This window comes from Alternaria postmessia, assembly GCF_024291825.1.
Source record: "Alternaria postmessia strain BMP 2775 chromosome Unknown scaffold_39, whole genome shotgun sequence".
NCBI classification, from domain to species: domain Eukaryota; kingdom Fungi; phylum Ascomycota; class Dothideomycetes; order Pleosporales; family Pleosporaceae; genus Alternaria; species Alternaria postmessia.
This window is the reverse complement of record NW_026260112.1, coordinates 1-24,081: the sequence shown is the minus strand read 5'-3', so window position 1 is coordinate 24,081 and position 24,081 is coordinate 1. Positions and strand designations below refer to the sequence as shown.

The window sequence follows — 24,081 nt, the reverse complement described above, 5'->3', positions numbered from 1 at the left end:
GTCGTTTTTCCCGCTCTGTACAATAGTGAAAAGGCCGTCAGAGGCCCATTTGTCATAGCTGGGCAGCTGCAGCGTCGACTTCTGCAGTTTCCATATCATCATCATCCTCATCGTCGTCTTCCTCCTCATCCTCCTCTTCGAATCCAGTCTCCATCTTCAGTGTCTTGAGTCTGTCTTTCATCTCGTCCTTCTTGTCTGCTTGCCATCGCGCCAGCGCTGCTGCAGAGTGTACCTTGAAGCCGAAAACGCGCGGCTCGTACCGCCGTTGCGACTTTGGCGGCAGCATCGCGGGGTAGACTTGGAAGAGGATGTTGTGGAACGAGGTGCCGAAGTAGGCGCCGTCAATTACGGCATGACGAGAGGACTTGGGGTTGTACAGGTCCTCGCAGCGAGCGCAGTAGAGTTTTACGGGTGAGGCGTTGGGGACGTCGGATTGACCCATGGGAAGGAGGGGTTGCGATTCGCACATGACGCGGGGGCATTTGCCGAAGTCGGATTTCTTGAACTTCTCGAGCTGGTGGTGGTTATGTTAGCATATGAAGCTGTCATGGGACAGGGCTGCGTACCATCTTTGCTAGACCCCTGGTTGTGACAATGTATCGTGCATGTACCAGTCCGTACAAATGCCGCGCCGACTTCTCAATCTGTTCCCGCATATCATCGTCACAGTCGAAGTCGAAGACGTCGGTTACAAGATCGAGTGCATATTGATAGTACTGAACTTCGGTGTTCAGACCCGTGAGGTTGAAGCGATCGGTGAGGTATTCTTCGTCAATCTCGCAGAAGTATTCGTTGCCTCGCGAGGATATGAACTAGTCGTTGGTCAGCATGTGTCTGAAAGCGCGCTCGCTGCTTCTACATGTGCATCGTTCTCGTGCCAGTCTGACCACCACAGAGACTGCATGGCCATGAGCGGACCCCACTCGGCACCGAAGATGGGTGCATATCCGGAGTCGATTGCATGAGGGCACATGCGTGTGGAAATGTAGCCCTTCTGGGCGCAGCCACCGCTGGCGCAAGGTCAGACGTGACCCGCAGTGAAAGGCCGGTGAGCCATACCATGCAACCAAGAACCTCCTGTCCCAGTCCCCTCCACTCAATCCTCGCAGGGCCATGTCGGGCGCTCAGAGGATGCCAATGGTGACAGTATAGGAAGCCAGGGTACTCACCCAATCTCGCCAGTAGCTTGTGTAGTCGCTATCCGTGTCGCTGTTGAAGTCGTCCATGATGCGCTTGCTTTCGGCGATGGGCTCCGAAGGATATGGGCGTTTGTATGTCTTCTCTGTAGGCTACGACCACCGGCGTGGTGGGGCGTTGCGATCAGGCGCAAGCACGGGTCGGGACGCGGTTGCGGAGTGAATTGCGCGCCCACCTAGTGGGATGGGAGTTGGTCGCAGCCCACCTTGTTTCTCCGCTCCGGTGGCGCTAGTCGTTTGAGGCGCGTGCCATCAACACGACAGCCCCATACTTCCCCACCAACCATCTCCAAACACTTGTGCATGGAGCAGATGATCTTGGTGAAAGATTCACATCCAGTAAAGTCCTCTAGGACGTCGTCTCATACGACACGTCTATCTTCCTTGGACGTTTGCGAGGTCTGAATAGATAGTCACCTCCTTCCAGTCGAGTTTTGTCTATACCAACTCATTCTATGCATGGCATAGAATGTAAGAAGCTAATTCACTTTTGAGCTTTTACTATCAAGACAGCACCCGTCAAACTCGGAGTTCGACTCCTTTACTATCACTCCATGTAGCACAACCCACTTTATCACCTTTAAAAGAACGCGGGTTTTTTTTAGAGTAGGCTATCTTAAGCTAGGTATGTCATCGCGGGCTAGGACTTTGGGATATGCTATATGAATACGAATGATAGTATCTGGATGGGAGCCAGCAATTACAGTTGTTGCGAAAAAGCTAGATTTTCATGAGATTTACCCCAGTCACATCGCATCCTGAAGGTGTTTACCATGCTATAGTCTCTAGTATGATAATGTATGATGCAGCGTATGCCTCTAGGGTGTATTACGGCTGGGATACAAGTTATGAGAAGGAACTTCTTCGCAGCTCGGAATCACTTACCGCTGCCATTTTGTTTGTCTCTAGCTGTCTCGAACCAGACAGAGTGTTTCTTATCAACCAATGCGCACTCATAGACCGTATTGCGCATCTCACCAGGTAGGTCGAGGAACGGGAAATTAATGTCATCTTGACAAAGCTGTGAAGTTAGAGTTTGCTCATCGCGTAGCCTGTTGTGTTGCTTAATCGTGTTTATGCTAATCATATTTGTAAGTCCCTTTGCTAGAGCGATCGATAATTAGACGAAGTATCGCTGGATGTTTGAGAAATTCTGAGGAAGAGGCAAGTGTAAGAAATAGTGAATCGAAGTAGAGAAATGAATTCTAGGAACGGTAGGTGTTTTATATGTCCTGAACAAGCACTAATCACCCACTAGAAAAGGTGAGTGTGTTATAGGTAAAAGATACGAATGAACTGGCAGTAAAGTAAGGTCTGGACCTACCAATGAGATGTAAGTGTACTCAGTTAGAGTTACCCCCATATGAGAGCTAATGATGAGAAGAGACGTGGGACAAGCCAGTCTACGCAGTATGAAGTGCCAAAATTATCTTTGATTTATCAATCCCATCTGAGGTTGTTGATTGCTCTCCGTATGTGCTGCGCTCCCAATGCCTCACAGGCCCCGGAATTATCACATTCAGGCCTTCCAGCATGTAACTGTTTCATCTCATCGCTCCAAGAGTGATTCTTAGTATGCCAGCTTTCTTGTCTTGCCTCGCTCTCCTTTACTAGATCCAGTAATGGTCGCGGATTGCTTCCTCCGCCATAGACCTCAGTCTTCAACGCAGTCTTGACTAATTTCTTCCAGTCCTTCCCCTCGATCTCAATATTGAATCCCATTGGGCAGTCAAGGGTGCCAGTGTGTAGATGCTGCAAAGCTGGGTTGTTGTCGCCAATTCGATATGGTTTCTTTTGACCCGTCTCTTCTAGGCGTAGCGCCTCGCGGTCGACTTCGATCAGAACTTTGTTGAAGCGTTCCACTACCGCTTTCATTACGGACACTATTGATTGCACATTCTGGATCGCTGAGTATGACTCCCTTGGACATTGATTACAGTGTATCAACTCCGAGAGCGATGTCATCGCTTTTCGTAGGGGCAGAACAACTTGAGGGAAGTGAAAGGTGACGACAGCTTGTAATTCGGTCAGGGTTAGCCACGTTGTTGTCAGACACGAACACTGCCCTGTGGTTGGTTGATCGGAGAAAGTATGGTGAGAGCCAATAGGCTGGATATCAGGTTGAATGTTAGGCGCCAGATTCCATAACAGTGGATCGACGGTTGTATCCAAAGTATACCTGCAACGGTTTCAGCATTCATCGATATCGATCCGCTGAATATCACATACGCATCGTTGCACCCGGATGGCACTTGGAACTGATCATGGAGGCTGAGGTCGTGATGTTGCGGTGTAATAATCTCATTGCCTGCCGAACCGTCCGATGATTGCACATCTTGCAGAAGCGGCGGTGATAGTAGGCTGTCGAGATCTGTAAAGTCTGGCATTCCCGAGAAGTCATTCCAAACGTCGACATGTTCGTCTCGCACTACTGCAGGTATTTCCGTAGGCTCGTCCGCTTCGTCCTCCCTCATCCTCTTCCTAGGGCGACCCATCTGCTTCTGTGGCGAGTAAACACACTCGATCTTCTCTTTCTGACAACGGACGCATCTTGGTGTATGGCCCGAACATTTCAACTTTCGTGTGCCTGGGTATAGTTGAGCGTCGCGCGGGGCAGATGGGAGCCTAGCTTGAGGTACTCACGGCACTCATCGCAAGCCGCATGGAGTTTTCCAGGTGGTTTCACATTCTGTTGTACCATTGTGCAGTGTCACAGAAATGCTTAGGCTGGAGAGGTGATAGCGCAGAAAGTGGGGATCTCGAGCAGATCAGATGTTGTTGTCGTTCCGCGTAGAGCCAGGGATGATGACTGGGTACGCCTAATCCGCCAGCTCTGCCATGCACATCCCCATAGAGAATGGTTGCGCAGGTTAGCCCCACTTGATGACGGGATACCAACGTGTTGAATTATCGACCGTCAACACATGAAATCGCAGACCCTCATTTCCTGTGAATGTTAGGTAAGCTGTTCGTTGGCGTGCTACTCCAACCTGAAACACAGCTATCCGCGGCCGTATAGGGCCGAATGAGGTGTCTGCAACCTTGGAAATACACGCAGTGACGGGCATGTCGCGTCAAGGTGTGCTGTCAGTAGACGAACCAAATACAACGAGAACTCGCAAGTTTAACCAAGCAGGTGCGACCGCTAGTCACTGGAGTGAGGCTGAATATGCCAGGATTCACGCGGAGCCGCCCTCATTGACCAATGCCATACTGGGGACTTTGCAGCATGTTGGAGGCTGAGTACGGATCCGAATATCGATAAGACCGTCAGAGTTACCCTGGGACCCAGTGCGCTGGGTGTGGCAGGACAACCGCAATGTTTCACACAGTTGTTCACCGCTCCTGATGCCAAACCTTTGATCTCACCTGGCTTCTCAGAGACTTTGCGCAATGGCGCCGGAGAATGCGGTATTGGCAATCAATCTGGAGAACGAAGGCGCATACCGCGCGCATCTGGCAATCTACGATTGATGGAAAGGGCGCAGCTGCTCCGCCTTCTTCTTGCATCTCTCCCGTCTTGGGATGGCTTCTTCGTAATCACCTCCACCGGTTGGAACAATGTGCAGCTGACTAGGGTGCCCCATGTTTGATGGCGCGCGCCCTACTGGTACATGCGCACAAAAGCTGATGCCTGATGTTTAGTGGCTGTGATTTGGATGGAGGCCACAGTTGACCATGGTCGCGAGGTTTGACGATTTTGCTTTGTATGGGCAAATGCTGAATGCGACGCCTCCTAGAGGTCGGGAGCAGGCATAATCAGACTTGAGACCCCATGGAGAGGCCGCGCAGCCACATCAAAGGACGAAAATGGAGCGTGCAGTTTGGCGAGCGTGATGCCTCTTTAACCGGATCGGGGCCTAGGGCTGATGGAGGATGGCGCCGGTGGGCGAAGCTATTGGTTGGGAGCCACCGACACTGCTGCACGTTTTGTGAGTCACAGAACTCGGGCCTTTCTGGTGCCGTGCTCGCTTCCGGTTACTATTAGTCCCCCACTTCCCTCGCTGCCTGAATTTCTCCTTCCCACTCATCTCAACATACCACACCACAAAGCAATACACAAGACAGTCACGAACAATGGCTGCCTTTTAACTTCCCCCGCGCCTCTCAGTCAGCTAACAGCCGACACCTTGGATTACCCAACCATAACCACTTTCCCCACTTCAACTACAACCTCAGAGTCTTCCTTTCAGGAACCTCTGAACTCAAGTCTAGCCTCGCGCAGCTTTAGTTCGCCGTCTCCCCTCCCGTTCGACTTCACGTCGACCATCACGGCTTCCCAACAGTCATCATGGCTCTCTTCACCAGCTCCCCAAGCCTCTCGGCAACCAAATACGAGTCAACACGCATTCGCCCGTCCGCAGTCGGACTTTGTGCTCTACGAAACACCACAGGTCTCCCAACGGCCTCTGCGAGCACCGAGCGCGCCTCAGCCTGGGCATACGTTTAACAACGGCCAGCACTTTTACGCAAATTCTGCCCCGTCATCTACTACAGAATTCCAACAGCCACGGTTACGCCAACGTCCTCCGGTTCCACTGTTCCCCAGCTCTAGCAACAACACTCCCCAACTGCACAACGTCACAAACATGGCAGGTACGACGCACGCTTTTTCCGCTCTCGATCGCGAGCTCACCTTCCCCGCAGACTTGAACAGCAACAACTCCTTCGACTCGGGCGCAAGCCTGATGTCCAACTTCAACAACGGAGGCTTTTCTATGGACTCGGTGTCCGCATTCACGGCGATCAACGACCCTTCCGTTGCCGCCGGGTCTACGCGCACCGTGTCCCCCAAGGACATTTTTAACGATGCCTTTGGGTCTGCACCCCCTTCCACGGCGTTTACCAACCTTACTTCCCCTGATATTGGTGACTCCCCTTTCATCAACGACAGCTTCGAGTGCTCGCCAATGTTCAACGGCGAGCCGGTTATTTCTGACACGAGCGACTGGTTCTCCCTGTTCCCGGAGCAGGAGACCAAGATTCCTGACACTGTCTATGCACCTGCCATCTCCATGCCTATGGACCGCACTATGAGCAGCCAGTCTATGGAGCGATCCGGTTCTTCCAGCACCGGTTCTCCTCTCGTTTTGGACAACTATACTCGACGAAAGTCGTCTGTCACCAACTCACCTGCAACAAACGGCATCAGCAAGTCTCGTCGGCGCAAGGGTCCTCTGCCCAGCATCACCGTCGACCCCAGTGACAAGATTGCCTTGAAGCGGGCACGCAACACCCTTGCTGCCCGTGAGTCGCGTCAGCGGAAGTTTGACCATGTCAGCACCCTCGAGCAGCGCAACTCTGAGCTCGAAGCTGAAGTCGAAAAGTGGAAGAGCATTGCTATGGCTCATGGATACAGCGGACAGTGAATGTCCTCGTCTCTCTCATATGGTTCCCAGTGGTCGTAAGGAGCTGGTGAAGAAACCAGCCTTGCCTTTCGGCAAAAGTTTTCCTTTCCGTGTTGTTTCCCGCGGTATTTCCTTTCGCTTCTGTCGCCTTCCGGCTCTGGCTGGATGGTGTCTCATGCTTTGATCTTATATTGTTGTCGCCGGTGTGCAGTCTCCCCTTGTGGTTTTCGATTGACTCCGCCTGGTGTAGGTGGTAATGTGGTGTTGTTCATTTCTGATTGATGCATTCATAGTTGTGGAGCGCTTTCGTGCTGAAGCCTCTGGGATAGTCTCCTTGAATATACATGATGTTCACAAATGACTCTTTGGCAGTGACTCTTGTGACGTTCTTGACTCTTTGTGGCAGTGACTCTTGTGATGTTCTATGACTCAGCCCTGCCAGGCTGTAGCCGCGAAGATGTGACTGTTTGTTACAATTCACTGACACGGGGTGGTCTTGTGCATGTCGATGTGATGTGTATTGTTGCACAATGATATGACTTGCGATACGCTTTCTTCGATTGCTATCTTGGTGTAGTGCGCACGCCGGTCTGGCTAAGTGTTCGTGGTGATGTCCAATACAAGAACTTCGAAGGCAAAACGAGTCACTCTCGACCGCACCAGTAGATACTACAACGACATCTCCATGTATCTGAGGCCATTAATCTATCGTCAAGGCGTGTTCGCGTGTGGGCTCGCTCGCTTCCTGTGTAGTTCGTGGTGGGGCGTCTCCACATGGGATGCGATTCTTTCCAACCTTCAAACCTTTTTAACTTCCAGCTTCCAGCTGTTGTCAACGAGTATATAAAGACGCAAAACGCTCTGCTGTACATGAAGCAATCAACATCGTAATATCAAGTTGATGGTGGATGAGTATATGGCTAAGGTCGCTATGGAGGGGCTTTCCATTTCTTCAGGCGAGCCACGTCAGGACGACGAGAAGATGCAGATGGGTTAGAGCGGCGTCGTTATCGATATCCACTTCTTTCAATGCGCATTCTTGATACCCTCGGCTACCTTCAAGACCAAGATTGAACACCGGTGTCGTATTGCAGCTATCTAGGTACTTGTCCTTCTACGGGTGGTCCCTTCCGTCGGGCTTGCGCCAAGCCCGCGACGGCGTGATCATCAGGAACTCCCGTTCGAGGGCCTGTTTGGTGATCGCGGTAGAATGCGCAGTAGGACAGATATATAATAAGTGTTGCGTCTTTAAAGTATAGGAATAATAGAGAGATAAATTATTAATTAAAGCAAAGCTCTAAAGAGCATTGCTTTTATATAGAGAGTACTACTAGTGTACTCTCTTCTAGTCTAGTGCTTTACAGAGTACGAAGAGACAAAGCTTTCCTCGCTGTGCGTGTTTCTGCCACAATATGTTATTTAGGTTGAGCGAATCTTGGGAAAGTGTCGAGAAGGATTGCAAGATTTAGAGCAAGCGAACTAATAGACATGCTGTAGGCTAAGATCCGAAGAAAGATTCACAGTCTACCATCTTCAAAGCACGCTGTGCGCTTGCATGAACCTACGCTGTTTGGTTGCTATGCGTACTCGCCAGCGCGGGTTACGATCAAGTCACTAACTTTAGCCCAGGCACCTTCACACGTATATTGACCAATCAAAACATCAATACGCGTCACCCTGCTCGGACCCTGTTCCGCACGTACTGTTGGAAAGAGGAAAAGTTCCACATTACGCACCCACCAATAACGACGCGCCGACCATATCTAGCTCTGCTTCGAAGCGCAGGACCTCACCCGCTATCATGGAGGATGCAGGCTCGGATTCCTCATTCGATCCTCACGCAGAAATACTAGAAGAGAACCTCATCAAATTACGTGGTGACCTGGCACAATTGCGTGAGGGGATTGGACGAACAACCGAAAGGTTAACAGCGTGCAAAGCATTGCTCGGTGCGATCATACAGAGGGGACTTGCAGACGTCAGAGCGAGTAAAGGCTATATGAGTAGTATGCCAAATGCGGCTGATCGTCATTGACCGACGCTCAGGAACTCGTCGAAGACGTTCGTGAGCTAGAGGACGGGAAGAGCATGACCGATTGGGTCGAGTACATGCACTGTGTCCACAGCGTAGATGATATGCGAGCTCGGTGGACTGTACGGGTATTGCAACCAATACTCTCGGCTTGCGCCGCCGCATCGGTGCTGGCGGGCAAAGCGTTCATCGTCCTCACCGAACCCAGCGTCAAAGTCGAGATCAACAACCCAACCTACGTTGTCCGCCTGCGCATGAACCGTATTAGCGACATCACGAAGGACCATCGGAAGAAAATAAATGAGTTGATCCTCCCCTATCTGTACCGGGCGCGCGCCGCTCTGAAAGCTTTCCTGGTCGAGCACAAAGGCAGGAAGTCCGCGATCCCCAAGGCCGTACTCACCGACTATCGGGCATGCAGCAACGACCGCGACGCCCGCGTACAATTCTTCACCAGACATTGGGACATGGCCTTTGAGAATCGATCGGATAATCGCGAATTTTCGACGTTCAAGACAAAGGCCTCATACCTGTTGACTCTGGCGCAGTACCCTCTGAAGGCCAGCGTTCACGAAGCGTATGAAGAGATGAGCACGATTATCGACTACATTGAGGAGAGGGTGTTGATTGTCGCGAGATGAGCTATAGGTACTACAGGGCCTATGTCTACTGAGTGTGCAGGCAACGAACTGTCACCTGCGATTCCGACTTCCGAGTGGTGAAGATGTGTTGTGTGTCGGCATATCCGACTATGCGTCCGTATCAGATACAGTGGCCTTCAAAAGCTCGAACAACTGTCGTCTTACGATTAAACTCTTCCGCCAGGTTCGTTCATGGTCGTCACTAGCTAAGTACCTAGGTTATCATCACTTCATGGTGTCTTCAACTGCCACCCCACCTCCAGCCGTGACTCTCCAAAAGCCAGTTGCTCCCATTATGTTGGCTGTTTCCAGATATATATGAACAGCAGATATGTAGCTCTTGTCTCTCACCTACTGCGCTCTCTTACTTGCCCTCTCGCTAAGCCTCTTCATATCCCGAGTGTCGACTAGCGACATCCCTATCTTGACGTATATCTCATCTCTCAATCTTTACTCCTCTATCTTCTCCACTCCCGACTCGATTATACATTGACCGTGCCGCCAAGGATAAGAGAGAGAGTCAACATGGTGAGTCAGAAGGTCCTGTGTTGTAAACCTGAGTAACTGATGCAAGTGAGCAGGCAGCCCCACGACAGGAACTGGCGTTTGAAGGTCGATACATGATCTTCGCAAGAAGCCACAGCGGCGAAGTCCTTGAGGTGACCTATTTCCCATCCAAATCACGAAGCAAAAAGCCTATCCTTGCACCCAGGCCGTTCTACCGCAACCAACGGGGCACTCAGCGCTTCGCTGAAGACATCGACTTCAACACAGTCAGCGCTGAGATCGTTCCGGGAAGAGATGGCCATGGGCTTGATAGCATCACCAGGATCGCCCACAAGGTGTGGGAAACGAAGGGAGGCTTCGAGCTCTTGCCCAGCAGCGAGTTGAAAGAGTCCAAAGAGAAAAAGAGCGTCGGGTCCTCGGGCAATTCCGCCGGCGATGGACTGAAGCGCCGAAGGTATGAGATGCGGCGGAAGGATACGCAGTCGCCCAACAAGAAGCAAAAGATCGGCAATGCATCGACGATCATATCTGCTGAGCGTAAGAAGCAGGTCGTTGCCTCGTTCGAAGGTAGCGAGCCCATGGATGCACAAGACATAGTAGATTTCTGCCAAGTGCAGAAGCTCGAGCACCAGAACGGTGAAGCTCCAACATATGCGACCATCACCGCCGCACGAGCGTGGGCCAAGACTACAGCCAACAGTACTCCATTTGCGGCCCCAGAGTGGCTTCAATACAAGTATCCTGTGAAGGTCAAGAAGGGTAGGGAAGAGAAAGTCTCAGTCGATGCTCTCGAGCCGCGTCAGACCACGACGCCAGGTCTCCAGCCCTCTATGGGAGAAGCTCAGGTCGTTGAAGCTGAAGCTGCGCTTGAGGACCCTACTTGGACTGAGATGTTGGGGGCAATGAAGCATTGGATACCGGAGTGGCCTGAGCAACAGTGAAGGGAGCTGGATGGCACCAGAACACGCACGAAACGAAAACTGTGGGTTCGAGCTGGGAGCATGCTTCTGGATATTTTGAGGTCGGAGACTTCGCGGCGTGAGCTCCGGGGTGTGAGCTTCGTGGTATCAGGGCTAAGATACAAGGTTATGAGTGCGGAGGACAGCCGCGAGCGTCGCGTATGCAGTCTCCATGGGACTAGCCTCATGGGGCCAGCGTCGTGGATCCATCGTCATGGATCCATCGTCATGGAGCGAGCGTCATGGAGCGAGGAGATATAGAGAAAAGCATGTGGGCAGCGGCCAAATCTACCGAACTCATGGATTGAGTATCATTATTCCGATTATTTCCTACCATCTAGCATAGAAGATTACAATGAAATGAAGTGCACGCGCTCGAGAACGCCATGTTCCCGTTTCGTGATACTCGCAGGGCCCAAGAAGCAAGATTGTCAAGCTCAAAAGATCCGTCCTGGCTATGCAGGCTCGATGAAAGAGTCGCGCAGACTCTCTGCTTCGTCTTCCGCGTGCTCGATGGCCAAGTTTCGTGCGGCCATCATCTGCATTGTGTTAGTCTTTGAGACAAGAGCATCGTGGAATCATCCGATACGACTTACCAGTCCTACGAGATCAGCCTTTTGCCATCCAGCCACTTTCCTGCATTCCTTCTCGGTGACCGGATCCAAATCTAAGATATTGACAGCTTTTCCACGCTTTTCGTATTGGATGTCTAACACACGGCACTCGATCGATTTGGAAGCGATCATATGATATACGTAAACCGTTTTCTCTTGCGGAGTGCGGATGACCCTATCAGTACACTGGGCAGTGAGGCCAGGGTTCCAACACGGTGTAAGATGAATCACAAGTCCAGCGTCGGTGAATGAGCGTCCGAGTCCGCCACTCCGATTCGTGATTAGAAGTATAGGTGAGCCTTCAGCTTTCTCGAAATCGGCTACGGAGGTAGCAATTTCCACTTGCGACATGGTCCCGTCAAACCTAAGAGACGCGATCTTCAGCTTTTCCAGTAACGCGACTGCTAGAACGTCCAACGTGCATAGAAACTCGGAAAAAACCACGACTTTCCCGTCACGTCTTGTGAGGTGATCCTGAATGATCTCGAGGGTCTCATCAATCCGCGATGAGGACCAATTTCCGTTGGAGAGACTCTTCTTGAACTTTTCGCGCTTCTGCTTGTGCGACTTGCTCCTGATGAACGTTATAGGCGCCGGGGCTTCTTCGAGTAGGTCGTCGACGGATTTATGGGCCTCAGCTTCCGTAAGTTCTCTGTCAGCATCGCCGGCGTCGCCATATCCTGCGCGCGGACAAGCAGTATGGACGGCGGCGAGTCTCGCATACGTGATCGAATTCAGGAGCTCTTTCTGATTTATAATCTCCTCATCCTCTTCGTCCGGCGAGGCCCTTCTTCCACGCTTCTTGCGTTTCTCTTGGCGTTTTCTGAACTCTTTGTCCCACTGCATTCGCACTTTATCCTGGGGCTCTCGCTCATGAGCTCTAAGATCATGCACTAGATGTCTGTGGACCCCTGGGTCAAGTTCGCCGAGCACTATCGTACCGTCGAACTCGTCGTGTCGCTTCAATCTGAGCGTGAAAGCACGAGTGCACAAATATAGTACCGCATTCAGTTGTCCAGACAGAACAAGTCGCGCGGACAAGTCGTTGGGCGGAGCCAGCATGAAGTACTGGGGGTCATAGTTAGCTTGGGTCCTTAATCAAAGCCGATAGAACTTACCTGTGAAAAGAAGTGTGGAATGCACAATGGCCTGACATTGAGCAGCTGCGCCATGGATCGGATGTCAGAATATTCATTCTGCAAGGGTGTTCCCGTGATGGGGAGCCACGTAAGAGCCCTGAGTCTCTTGGCAGCTTTGGCGATACCGGTGTTCTCATTGTTCATGCGGTGTGCTTCGTCGAAGAACACGCCTAACCAATATATCGCGAGGAGCGGCGAGCGGCCCAAGAATTGTTGACTATGTGGTCGTCTGAACGAGGTTTCTGACGCCTCTGCGTCTTCGTGGTCGGATCTCAGCGTCTCGTTTGACGTCACAACCACATCTGCCTTGCTGAGGCTCTCCGGCGTATAAGGCCATGCTGGGCTCGATGAGTCTTCACACAGCGTAAGCACACGACAAATGTACGGACAGTTTCAGACCTACGGTATACAATGACGCTCAATTTTGAAGAGACTCGAATACTCAATTCTCTCACCCAATGACCGATCAAGTCCCTAGGCACTACAAGGAGGTATTTCCCTTGTACGTCATGGCCAGGCTTGAAGTCGCTTGATTCATGCGAGCTCCATGATTGGCGGAAGTGATCGCGATGAGCTTGAAGTGTCACGATAATGCCTAAATTGTTTAGCCAGTAATATGTAGGGGGTGTTTCAGAGCGCACATATGACTATGAGGGTCTTTCCGATGCCCATGCCGTAGGCTAAGAGGATCCCTCTTTCGCCACGGAGCACAGCTCGCAAGAATTCGTTGACTGCATGCAACTGATATGTATGCAACGTCAATCCTTTCTTTGCGTCAAGCAGCTCGTCGGGGGTTCGGTTGAGAAAGCCATCTGAGCGAGTCTTATTACGAGGTCCAACCATTATGCCCACTTGCAGAAGGTTCCATAGGTCATGAATGTTCTGTTGGTACTCCTCATCTGACACCTCGACGACTGTCAACTTTTTTGGCCATTTCTTCTTCTTTGGCAGTTTTCCCTCTAGATCGGAGGTACCTTCGGCGTCATCGATATCTTGTTGACGTTTGATTGGATTAAACAATTCGGTGGTCGACACCATGCGGCGCACACATTCGATGGCTTCTGTGGCGCCGTGTGCGTCGGGCATACGACTGGCGGGCGGACGCTCGTGAATCGTGTCGAGATACGGGTGCTTGCTAGGGTCCATTTCGGTGGTGTGCGTTGATCGTGTGAGCAGCTGTGCGAATGAGACATCCGTTGGAGTGCGTGGCTGAATACACATTGTGAGCACAGATCTCTCTACCTCCCTACCAATGCGTAGCTGTGAATCAGGGTCCAATTGGCGGCAAAGCAAATTCGCAAAGCTTGCAAACACACAATAATAACTAGGCGAAATAAGTGCACAGCCGTGATTAGCGGTGCCTCACGTCGTAAGTTCGATACCATCCCCTTCAGCCTCGTCGGAAAAGCACCCGCTAAAATTTCGCGCATTACAGAGAATGTCTTCGCCGACAGAGAATCGAAAGCACAAGCAGTTCCTTGATGCTGCATTGGATTCAGCCATCACGCTCGCAGCGCGAGAGCGAGAGGTTAAACGTCTAGACGAGAATAAGGAGCGCCTGCTTTCCCAGATCGAAGAGATGAGTATACCAGTTGGAGGAAGGGAAAGTCTGGATGAGGTACAGACCTACGACCGCAACGTACGCACTGCCAAGGTATGTAACACTATGTCGGTCTATGGGGGTTGGCTGCTAATTATGCTAGGCTATCTTCGACAAAGCCTGGGAGATGTCGAAGCGCGACGCCGACAAGCGCTTCAAGGCGATAACCCAAAGAACCGGCGCACTCATCCGCAATGCTAGTGCTGTCAGTGAGAGTCTATTGATGGAAGGCCTACATGACGATGGAGAAGGCTGGGGAGCTTTATCTACTCAGATGAAAGTACCGAGCTTGTCCGACGCAATTGCCGCTTCTAAAAAGGGTAATGTCAAGACTGGTCGAAGTGAGACGTCTAAAGTTACCGGCATTCTCAACGGCAGTAGTGTATCAAGCGGTGCTTATAGCTCAGCCTTGGGTCCACGCTCGCCCCGCGACGCTCATCCTCGCCCAGTGTCGCAGTACGACGATCGAATGAAACCGTCATCATCCCGCAACAGTGTGGATGATGTACGCCCGCGTCCCGACTTTCCTCGAGACACGAACGTACGCCCGCGTCGTCCATCCTACCCCGACCCTAGGTCCAGCGACCAACACCTATCCCGAAGCTATACGGAGAAGCCTTCAAACTCGTTTGACCGCTCCCGTCAGGAATCACCATCTCGCTCCCAGAAAAGATACTCGCTTCCTAACCCCTCATCTCCACAACCAGGGCTCTAATAGCTTAGTCTTATTCCCAGGGCCGCTGTATTGAAAGTGGGGTAGTATACCGAGGAGACCGAACATTACATAATCCCTATCTACGGAAGGGACACGCGTTCAACTTATAATGGTGCTCATAGTTAAGGCCACAGGGGTGAGGGTTTCATGAGGTCACATTGGCGCTTCTGTATAGAGATGAAGGGTCGAGGTGTGTTGGCCTGAAATCTGCCCAATTTGAGACATTCAAAGCTTCACTTTTGTCGCCGCCCATCGCGTGCTTGACGCCTTTCATGTCCTCCTATCTTCGTCCCCTGACGTTCAAGTTTCCTCGCGATTGTCCCCTTCGCTGTGATGTCGGTTTGCAAATTCGACAAAACCCTCGCACGCCTCTTGGTAACTTTTACAAACGGTAGAAAAGTGGTCGTCGTTCATGAGATTTAAAGCGTCCTGCAGAACCTCAGAGCGTTTGTTCCGACGCTTGATTAAAGACTCAAGCCTTCCTATTTGCTCTTGCATCCGGGGAATCTTCTTGTCGAGTTTGGCGATCTTTACGTCGGCAGTTTCCTTGAACTGGTGGAGGCTCTCGCTGTCTAAGTCCTTCATCTGCTGCAGATACTTTTCACGCTCAGCCTTCCCCGTGTGGTTAGTTGTTTGCAGTCGAGAATTGTGTAATTTGCGACTTACTGTAGGTGAATCGGGCGTGGCGACACTCGGAATAACTTCGCTCCTCTTCGGTTCTGTCTCAAGAATAGCGACTGTGCCCAGATAACGTCCACGTGAATTATAAACGTTCCCTTGTTCGTCAAAGATTCGGTCAGAGCACTTTACTCGATCCCCTTTCATGAGCATCGCAACCTTCTGGCCACCGTGGAAGACAAGACCGTCCTGTTGCAGTGTAGCTTCAGCTCGGGATAGCTGTGCTAGCGTCAAGGTACTGCTTGGCTGATAACGTTAGTTATTGTCATATCGTCTACGAGATAACCTCACCTTGTTCTGGTTCCGTTTGCTGTTATAGCTACCGAACATGCCCTACAATTGTTCGTTAGCAAACCCGTGGCGATGATGGTAAGTTAGACCCTACCGAATGACTTTCGCTTGGATTATCCTGTCTGGGACTCATATCGAGCGTCAATTGTACAATTTTGCTTAGACAGGAGAGCATTAGTTTACGCATCGTATTAGTGAGTCGTCAAGATACGTACGGTTGCAAGTAGTCGTCGGCCTAGATACAGGTCGAGCGGGACTAAGACTAGAAAATGATGCACCAGAGATGCTAGCTTAACGCGGACGCCCTTGTGCCTTAGCGCCGCTTAACGGGCCTAGTGATTCCCAAGCTCACATTGGCTCTACCTCCAGAGCTACCATATCGACTAGACTCAACTTCACTGCGAATCTAGTCCCCAATTGGCGCACTTCGACTGCACTCACTCTCTCACATCAGTCACTTCGCAACACCGACGTTCATACCTAAATGCCGTATTTCAGTCTCCTTAACTTCACCGACGCGGAGGTTCGGGAGGTCCTCTACTTGATGCTAGATGCCAACGACATCGAGTTCATGGATCGATACCGAGATCTAGGTCTGCCCATGAGGTCGTCTACCGTAGAATTGATCGAGAAACACTTCGTACGTCTAAGATTAGGGCCACCACCGCAGTCACTTGCTAATACTTAGTTATAGAGAAGTGCATATCAACCAACAAAGAACACTGCCACCCCGGAGCGTGGACCTACGAGCGTCAACGACGGAATGTACCTCGACGACGCCATGATCCTGGACAGAGAGTCGGATGAAGACGGAGAGGGAAACGATGTAGTGTCGCGCTTGATAGGCAAGCTCACTAGCGGGAAGATGGTTAAGGACAAGGGCAAGGGCAAGGGCAAGGCTAAAGAAGAAGAGTCGGACAGTCGGGGCTCGCCTGGCGAGGCCACTTCTGGTTTCCGTTGGGATCCGTCCCCAGATCGCCTTCTCCACCACGCCCCCGATTCACAGTCGCATGGTCGTGCTCGCACTGGCGCACCGGGCAGGGAATCAGACTCGTGTCAGGATTCCACTGTTCTTCGGGGCAGACAGCAAGCAAGGGGCAAGAAAGTTGGAAGGCGCGCGGGCAGCAGTACCAGTTCGTCCGGTGGAAGAATGGACCATGACGCGGTGCGAACACGCTCACAACAAGCAAAGGGCAAGAAAGTTGTCAGGCGCGCGGGCAGCAGTACCGATTCATCCGGCGATATCATGGAGCAGGGTGCGATGCTAGGACGCTCACAGGGCCGCGGTGATCATACAACGCCCACTGTCGACAACACTAAGAGCGAGTGCTTCAAGCGGGAGCGTTCGGTCAGTGCGGACAGTATGGACGAAGTCTTCGGACAAGGCCTCTTGGAGGGTCTTGACATGCATGAACTCGACTCACACAACGGCTATCAAGACGGCATGCCTAGAGGCCGGTCTTCCACCTACCCCCGCCTTACCCCAGATAACAACACATCGGTCGGAGATGCCAAGGCAAGCTCAAGCAAAGCTCAGGATCATCTGTTCTAGGATGACGCTCGTACCTCGACGCTCGTACCTCGACGCTCGTAGCTTCACGTTTGCAGCCTAAAGTTCAACATCTCCAAGTTTGTGAGACTCATTCCTGTACCGATCGTGCTTGTCGTTCAAAGCCCGACGCCCGATGCTCGATAGTTAAACTTGGACTATCAGTATGAGGCTTCTGTGTCTTATAGCTAGCAAGAAATAAGTGTGTATCACAAAAATTCGAGGATAACCTTCGTACATTATATTCTATCTAATGAAGCTCGACTCGCGAGGCTGATGTGGTGATGTCTACTAGCGACACAGTGTAATAAGCTGCGTATAAATGCTTGCAGAAAGAGAGAAAAGGTAAACTTTTACATGCTAGAGACTGTACAGAACGCTATAAACTAATGTAATACGAATATAGCACCTAGACCGTAAAGACAAGGTAGGCGTGCCTGCCTTTGGAAAGCTTGTAGATGGATGAAAAGGAAAAAAGAAAAAAGAAAGAAAAGAGTCTCTAAATGGTATGATGTCGCGAAAAAGCAGATAGATAGCGAAAAATGGAATGAGCGCTGGCGTAGCAGGCTCATTCAAGTATAGGGAATAAAGTGTTGGGGTTGATGTGGTTTCGGCCGTAGCTCTTGCCGAAGGAGCTATCCTTACTGTCCTGCAGTATCTTCCACGCAGCGATGAGCTCATCGGCTTTCTCATCTAGGCCGAAGCCCGACTCCAGCGCCTTGAGAATGAGCTGGGGATCATACCGAATCCACCAAGCTCCGTAGTGCTCGTCAGCGAACTTAGTGCTTATGCCGTTAGGCAGGCAGTTCAGGTACAAAACCAGATCGAACTTCAGGATAGTAGCTTGTAGCCACGGAACGATCGCTTTCGCATCGCAGAACCATCCATCAGCACCAACGGAAAGTATAGTTGGCCTGATGCCGGCTTGGTTCGCAGCTTCAATGTCGTTTACGATTGCTTGTGTAAAGACAAATGCGCGATGCTGTTTAATTCTGTAGCTTTGTGATGAAGCTGTAAAGCTGTCATCTACAGCAGGCGAGGGAAGATATCGCGTGGCGACGTCGTAGCAGCTGTGGATCACTGCAGCCCCATCGAAGGTCGTCCAAGCAGCATAGTGAGCTAGATATTTCTTGCCGATGTTCGGAAGGCCATCCTGGAGGCTGTCGGTACCATCCTTCCAGCTTCCCGGGGCTTTGGCCGAAGAGCGATTGACGACTATGACGCTCGGAGGCTCACCTTCCCTAGCAGCCGAAGTCAATGCAAAGCGGTATGATGTTCGACGCTCTGGTGACGACCCATCTCCCTTGCAACGAGACTCATGCATCGCTAGTTCGTAAAGGTCGGCAAAAAAGCCGCCACATTCGTCTTTGTGGCACTGATACGGCCCTCGGCTGTCCTTGGTGTGGCTACGTGTATGGTTCGCCAACCCTCTTGGGGTATCCGAAATATGCGTACACCCATTGTGTGCGCTCCATGGGCAGGCAAAGACTGCGGTACTTGATACAGGCTGTCCAGTGCATTCTGACCTCTTTGCATGGTTATTCGCTCCCCGATGAGATGAGAACATCTCGCCACACTCACGTGGGCATGGGATCTTCAGGGTGCCATCCGGCATGGGGTCGATAGCATAAGGTGTGACCAGCTCATTCTTCGCATGCTTAAGTCGTACATGTGAAGTAAGCTCCTTGAACTTTGGGAAGTAGCCTTTCGGGTGGCTACAGCGTCCAATTGCTTTGTACGGGCATACCCATGTTGCTCGTTCTTTGAATGGCTGGATCGCCACCCTGTTTGGGTTTGATGTGTTTCCAGCGCTCGGGCTAGGGGAGAGTCGTTTTGCGGTTGGGAGGGCGCTTTGCGTGGCTACAGCTTCACTCATAGTGCCCTCCTCTTCTCTTGTTGTATCAGCCTCACCATTCTGCCGCTGCTCTTCTAGGCGCTGCTGAAGCTCACTTTGTAAGCTCTCGTACACGAGCCTGTCCCCATCAGCCCTTAGAGTGGGGAGGATGTTGGTGATATCCTGGATGTGCTTCTGGATAGTGAGGTGTGCATCGGTAGCATTGGTGATTTCCTTGACCTTCGTTTCGTCTGCGCGTTCAGTCGTTGGTGTCACTGTCTGCGAGTCTGGTTTCGGGCGCTTCGAACTGGTATCATCCTGTGCGGCGTCAAGGGATGGACGCTTCAAGAAGAAGTTCTTGATTGTGGTCTGCTTCTTCATTTCGAGGCGATGCTGTATGAGATAGATGCATGGATGAGGCTTGCGGTGCCGTGAAGCTTAGGGTCACTCGAGTCTCGCAGCGCGTGGGGAGCGCGACAACGCGACGAGACGCGTCGAACCTCGCCACCGCAGCCATGACCGCTTCTGGCTCAGGGTTCACAGCTATTGAACATCTTTTTGGAATGTTATTGGAAAGATGCTCACTGACAGCACACCTCTTCCTTCACAGCACCCATCCTTTGTTTCAGCGGGCGTCGCCAGTCGAGCCTCGCTAACCATACACCTATATCTAGGTACGACATGGTCTCACGCATTCGGGCCTGCAATACGCTTCTCTGTCCTTTTTATCTACTGTCAAGACTGTTTCTGCCGTCAAGCGAGCCTTACTGAACGAGCCTTACTGAACGAGCCTCACTGAACGAGCCTTACTGAACGAGCCTCACTGAACGAGCCTTACTAAACGAGCCTTACTGGTTATAAACCTGTGCATAGCTAGATTTGTGTCTTACACTCGCGGTATGCCTTCCAGGCTCTAGAGTTAATTCTCGAGATTGTTTCTATCTCTTTGTGAGGCTCACTATATAAGCCTCACTTAACGAGCCACCCTGGTTGTACGCCTATGTGTGGCTGTAGCTGAGTAGTGCACGCTCACAATGCGCCTCTAGACTTTTAAGGCTTGTAATTCTATATTAAGGAATATAATTAGAGAAGTGGACTTTTAAGAGATATAGCTTTACTAACTAGGTGTAAGGAGTAGTTGGACAGGCACTAAGATATTAGTATAGGCTTGTATTAAGACGAATCTAAACGTTAGTAGTATATTGTACGGGTGTTAGAGTGTATAAAGACACTATTACGAGGATGTCGATGCATCTCCTTAGCATAGCTAAGAAGAGAAGGATGTTGTTACACGGGGTTCGGCTATACTTCTCTAAGCTCGGTCCGTAATAAGGCGAGGTAGACTTAAAGCGGTAGTCCGTAAGGTATCGTATAGAAGATTAGGTGGAAAAGAGTTATTGTTATAAACCAAAAGGTAACAATACTAATTCTATAAACAATAGAATAAGTAGTTAACAATCTGTGTAAGAGATAAACTATTTAAGTTAACCACAACAAGTGTAATAATAAAATCCGTCCATCCTATATACTCATTGCAATCTGTTCCTGCCATCCCGTCCATCCCGAGTGCAAAGGATGTTCGTGATAGTTCTGCCATCCCAAGTGGTTCTGCCATCCCGGATGGTCAGCCTTAGCGGGATGTCAGTCACGTGATCAGCGCGGGGCGCTGATCGTTACCTTCTGACGTGGTCGTTGGTTAGCGCTCCTCGCCAACTCCTTCATTAAGGGTGGAGTTCCTTTTGTTGCTTGTAACAGATGTATAGGTATTGCATAGTTGCATTTAAAAGCTAAAAGAGTGTAGTAATGCCTATGTAGGCTACTAGTGTACAAGATAAAGTTTGAAAAGCAAAGATTGCATAAAGTGTAATGTTAGTAGCTGTGTAGGAATTAGAGTAGTTGCTGTCGTTTGCAAGCGCATTCGAAACACCAAGGATATACTCCTTAGCAATGACTATGCACCTGTTGCACCGGCACAGTAGCGGCATCAATTTAGCGGTCGTGAGGGGAGACGAAGGCGTAGTACTGGGCACTACCGGCTGGAATAGGGCTTTCCTGTTAGGCACGCTGATATGGTTCTTGCGTTTTCCATGAGGCCGTCTGGGAACGAAAAGTTCGTCTCCAGAAGAGCTGCTGCTAAAGTATCGAAAGGACCTGGTGGACGACTTGTTGCGACCGTGTGGCTTGGAGTGAGGCGGGCGAGTATTTGTCAAAAGTTGAACGTGACACTGCGATTTGGGTGGGTGAAAAGTGGGGCGAGCAACGGTAGCTGCGTTACAGTGTCAGTGCCAACGCGTCGATATGTGCCCCATCGCAGGGGTGCGGACAGATGCCATGCCAGCCCCCAAATCAATAGTACATATTACGATAAATGAGCAGTATCTCCATCAATAACATCATCTGGCAAGATGGCCGAGGTTCGTCTCACCCATTATCCGCTTTCGCATTACATGCTAACTCCCACTAGTGGTCTAAGGTGAGCAATGCCTGGAGCACGTCTATCCAACGTCATCTAACTCAAAATAGGCGCTGCGTTTAGGTAGATCTAAACATCCTCCGCAGTCTTCACGGGCGTGGGTTCGAATCCCACTCTTGTCAACATTCTTTTTTTTGTTTTTTGTCTTTTTTTCTCTTTTGCGGATGATGTTGCAGTGGTCGTAATTGTTGCGTTGGCAGGTGCGGGATGCTACTTCGCCTAGCGTATCTTGTAGTTTGCTCATATCGGAAATCTTAATTTTGCTGCACACTCTTGCTTGCGCCTCACGACAGCCTTGCCCATCAACATCCGCTAAAACTCCAATCCGGTACTGCCCACGGACACTGGCGTCAAGGTATCACGCATCTACTCTTCCTTGCATCCTACTTATATCCATAACTCAGCGATTGCCCAAAAGTAGTTTCAGTAGCATCTAGCGGGTACCATGCCGACTCAGCCGGACGACTTGCTCATGTCCGTAAGTTGTGTCAAGTGCTCACCACTTTGAAGCAATATAGCAGTGAGCTAGCATATGGCTAACTCGCTCTAGCTCCAATCTTCACTCCGCAATGCGCTTGCAACGTTCGGCGCCAACAGCACTCAGTACCGTACCATCAAGCTGATAGTCGACGAGTATGAGGCTAAGCTCGCTATGGAGGGGCTTTCGATCTCTTCAAACGAGCCACAAGAGAACGGTGAGAAGATGTAGACAGGCTAGGACGTATCCAAACGTTGGCTTTGTGTTAAACTACCCAAGCTGACGACAAGATCGGCAACCCTTCCCAGACGTCAACGTAATCCTAGCGTCAGCCCTTCTTATATCATAACCACTTTCTTTGAACTCGCTACTTACACCCCCTTGGTGTAGACATGGTTCGTGACACTTGATGCCAAGCAGGTCTCAATTCGGCTAGCCTCGACCTGGTGGGCAAGGACGCTCGAACTTGATGAGGACGCTGCCTAGGTACTACCTAGGTATCGTCCCCAGAGGGCAGGAAGAGGACAAATGAATTACATCCGACGCAGCAAAACGCACATCCTCCCATTCGCCGACCATGCTGGCAAAGAGGCGCTTATGGTGTTTGACGGCACCGAAACGTGTCCCCTTCCGCCGCTTTACAGCTTCTCGTTCTATTTCACGCACGAAGCCGTCAACTCAGGGAATGTTCACCCAACTGAATTTCTAAGAGCCATTATTCAAGACACCCCATTTGTTTCCTATCCATGTCCCTTCCGGCTGGAGATATATTTTCTGCCTATGCCAGGTGCAACAGCTGAAAAATGCGACGAGGCATGCATTGCCCACTACGAAGAAGAAAAGAAAGGTCGAGGGATTTACCACCGCCAAATCATGGCGCTCAAGGCTTCCATCAGGTCTGGTCGCAGTAGCAGTACCGATCGTGGACGTCTACCTGGCTTCGTGTCTAGTTACGTCGAGGACCGATCTTACGATTATCACCGGGGGCTTCTCTATAGCTACCAAGGAGCAGACTGGCGTACAGATGAGCAGCTGGTGCGCCGGATAAAATTCAATGCCATTCCGCACGCAGAGAACAGCTTGATGGCAGATGAGGTCAAGGAAGACGAATTTACACCGATCCGCGTCACTCTGCAAGCAATTAAGAAGAGCGATACGGCAGGGCATGTTGGCGAATGGATGTTCTACAATGCACATGGTCCGACAGAGTGTATAACGAACGGGCCGTGGCAGGAAGCAGAAGAACGTGGGTGGACCACGTGGCAGGAGTGATCTGATGTTACTACTTGGTATGATTCTTTACACAGTCAACTTCGAGCATCTAGCGGAACACTAAACATCCCTTGAGAACAGAGTACTTCTTCCTACTACAACAAAACGTTAAGAGCTATATAGACACTTGTATTCATAGAATCTAGAAGTCTACAATGCTATTAATCTTTTCAAGTTTTCTTGTTAGGAGCTAATGTAAGCTGCAAGGTAGAGCTTATTATCACTATACCTATTTAGTTTTTACCTCGGTTGGGGTGGCAGGATAAGTGCCGCAACCTCAGAAATGGCGTCGACACTCGGATGCATGGCAACGCCTTGTTCATAGATATATGAACACCGGGGTAAATAAACTTGTGAGCCGCGGCTGACTGCATACATTATGGTCGCAGCTCTGATCTAAGAACCGTTGGTCAAGCAATGCTTCCCGGTATACGCGCCCGTCGTTTGCAGCGCGGAAGAACAGCCGCGTGTTTGGTCGCGGTCCTCGAGCGTCGAAGAGGAAGGTGGTGGAGCCCGTCCAGGAACATGACAAGACAATGGCATGCTACACTAAATGGCCGCGTGACGAGCCAGGTCGCGTAACGAGCCACCCCACCAAGATCGGACGATCAAAAAGATGAGGTTATTAAGCCACCCACAAAAGCTATTATCGTGGAATTTTTTGGTGTATTGATATATAGACGCTACTAAAGCGTTTGCACTACTTGTATCTCGCTGGCGTCTTGAGTCGGCGGGTGTGTAGGCCAAATTTGGGT

The 24,081-nt window shown here is 50.8% G+C and overlaps 11 protein-coding genes across 11 annotated transcripts; 6 read left to right on the top strand and 5 right to left on the bottom strand.

The window, feature by feature from the left end:
• Nucleotides 1-52: 52 nt before the first annotated feature.
• Nucleotides 53-1,226, bottom strand: CKB2 (casein kinase 2 regulatory subunit; the record flags this gene model as incomplete). Its single annotated transcript, XM_051732792.1, has 3 exons — nt 53-514; nt 567-812; nt 1,170-1,226. The coding sequence occupies 3 exons, from the start codon at nt 1,224-1,226 to the stop codon at nt 53-55; spliced, it is 765 nt and encodes a 254-aa protein (XP_051587371.1).
• Nucleotides 1,227-2,636: 1,410 nt separating this feature from the next.
• Nucleotides 2,637-3,897, bottom strand: J4E82_006535 (uncharacterized protein; the record flags this gene model as incomplete). Its single annotated transcript, XM_051732791.1, has 4 exons — nt 2,637-3,079; nt 3,257-3,375; nt 3,426-3,783; nt 3,840-3,897. 4 exons carry the CDS (start codon nt 3,895-3,897, stop codon nt 2,637-2,639), a joined length of 978 nt encoding a protein of 325 aa, XP_051587370.1.
• A 1,888-nt stretch (nt 3,898-5,785) lies between these two features.
• On the top strand, nt 5,786-6,565 carry J4E82_006534 (uncharacterized protein; the record flags this gene model as incomplete). Its single annotated transcript, XM_051732790.1, has 1 exon — nt 5,786-6,565. The coding sequence occupies one exon, from the start codon at nt 5,786-5,788 to the stop codon at nt 6,563-6,565; it is 780 nt and encodes a 259-aa protein (XP_051587369.1).
• Nucleotides 6,566-8,345: 1,780 nt separating this feature from the next.
• J4E82_006533 (uncharacterized protein) lies at nt 8,346-9,217 on the top strand (the record flags this gene model as incomplete). Its single annotated transcript, XM_051732789.1, has 2 exons — nt 8,346-8,522; nt 8,591-9,217. The coding sequence occupies 2 exons, from the start codon at nt 8,346-8,348 to the stop codon at nt 9,215-9,217; spliced, it is 804 nt and encodes a 267-aa protein (XP_051587368.1).
• Nucleotides 9,218-9,742: 525 nt separating this feature from the next.
• Nucleotides 9,743-10,665, top strand: J4E82_006532 (uncharacterized protein; the record flags this gene model as incomplete). Its single annotated transcript, XM_051732788.1, has 2 exons — nt 9,743-9,749; nt 9,803-10,665. 2 exons carry the CDS (start codon nt 9,743-9,745, stop codon nt 10,663-10,665), a joined length of 870 nt encoding a protein of 289 aa, XP_051587367.1.
• Nucleotides 10,666-11,138: 473 nt separating this feature from the next.
• J4E82_006531 (uncharacterized protein) lies at nt 11,139-13,582 on the bottom strand (the record flags this gene model as incomplete). The annotated part of the gene is made up of 5 exons (XM_051732787.1): nt 11,139-11,222; nt 11,280-12,365; nt 12,416-12,789; nt 12,840-13,031; nt 13,078-13,582. 5 exons carry the CDS (start codon nt 13,580-13,582, stop codon nt 11,139-11,141), a joined length of 2,241 nt encoding a protein of 746 aa, XP_051587366.1.
• Nucleotides 13,583-13,874: 292 nt separating this feature from the next.
• On the top strand, nt 13,875-14,669 carry J4E82_006530 (uncharacterized protein; the record flags this gene model as incomplete). The annotated part of the gene is made up of 3 exons (XM_051732786.1): nt 13,875-14,090; nt 14,140-14,577; nt 14,613-14,669. The coding sequence occupies 3 exons, from the start codon at nt 13,875-13,877 to the stop codon at nt 14,667-14,669; spliced, it is 711 nt and encodes a 236-aa protein (XP_051587365.1).
• A 382-nt stretch (nt 14,670-15,051) lies between these two features.
• J4E82_006529 (uncharacterized protein) lies at nt 15,052-15,759 on the bottom strand (the record flags this gene model as incomplete). The annotated part of the gene is made up of 3 exons (XM_051732785.1): nt 15,052-15,363; nt 15,418-15,675; nt 15,721-15,759. 3 exons carry the CDS (start codon nt 15,757-15,759, stop codon nt 15,052-15,054), a joined length of 609 nt encoding a protein of 202 aa, XP_051587364.1.
• Nucleotides 15,760-16,204: 445 nt separating this feature from the next.
• J4E82_006528 (uncharacterized protein) lies at nt 16,205-17,272 on the top strand (the record flags this gene model as incomplete). Its single annotated transcript, XM_051732784.1, has 2 exons — nt 16,205-16,360; nt 16,415-17,272. 2 exons carry the CDS (start codon nt 16,205-16,207, stop codon nt 17,270-17,272), a joined length of 1,014 nt encoding a protein of 337 aa, XP_051587363.1.
• A 565-nt stretch (nt 17,273-17,837) lies between these two features.
• J4E82_006527 (uncharacterized protein) lies at nt 17,838-19,484 on the bottom strand (the record flags this gene model as incomplete). Its single annotated transcript, XM_051732783.1, has 3 exons — nt 17,838-18,660; nt 18,725-18,776; nt 18,851-19,484. 3 exons carry the CDS (start codon nt 19,482-19,484, stop codon nt 17,838-17,840), a joined length of 1,509 nt encoding a protein of 502 aa, XP_051587362.1.
• A 3,098-nt stretch (nt 19,485-22,582) lies between these two features.
• Nucleotides 22,583-23,326, top strand: J4E82_006526 (uncharacterized protein; the record flags this gene model as incomplete). Its single annotated transcript, XM_051732782.1, has 1 exon — nt 22,583-23,326. The coding sequence occupies one exon, from the start codon at nt 22,583-22,585 to the stop codon at nt 23,324-23,326; it is 744 nt and encodes a 247-aa protein (XP_051587361.1).
• Nucleotides 23,327-24,081: the final 755 nt, after the last annotated feature.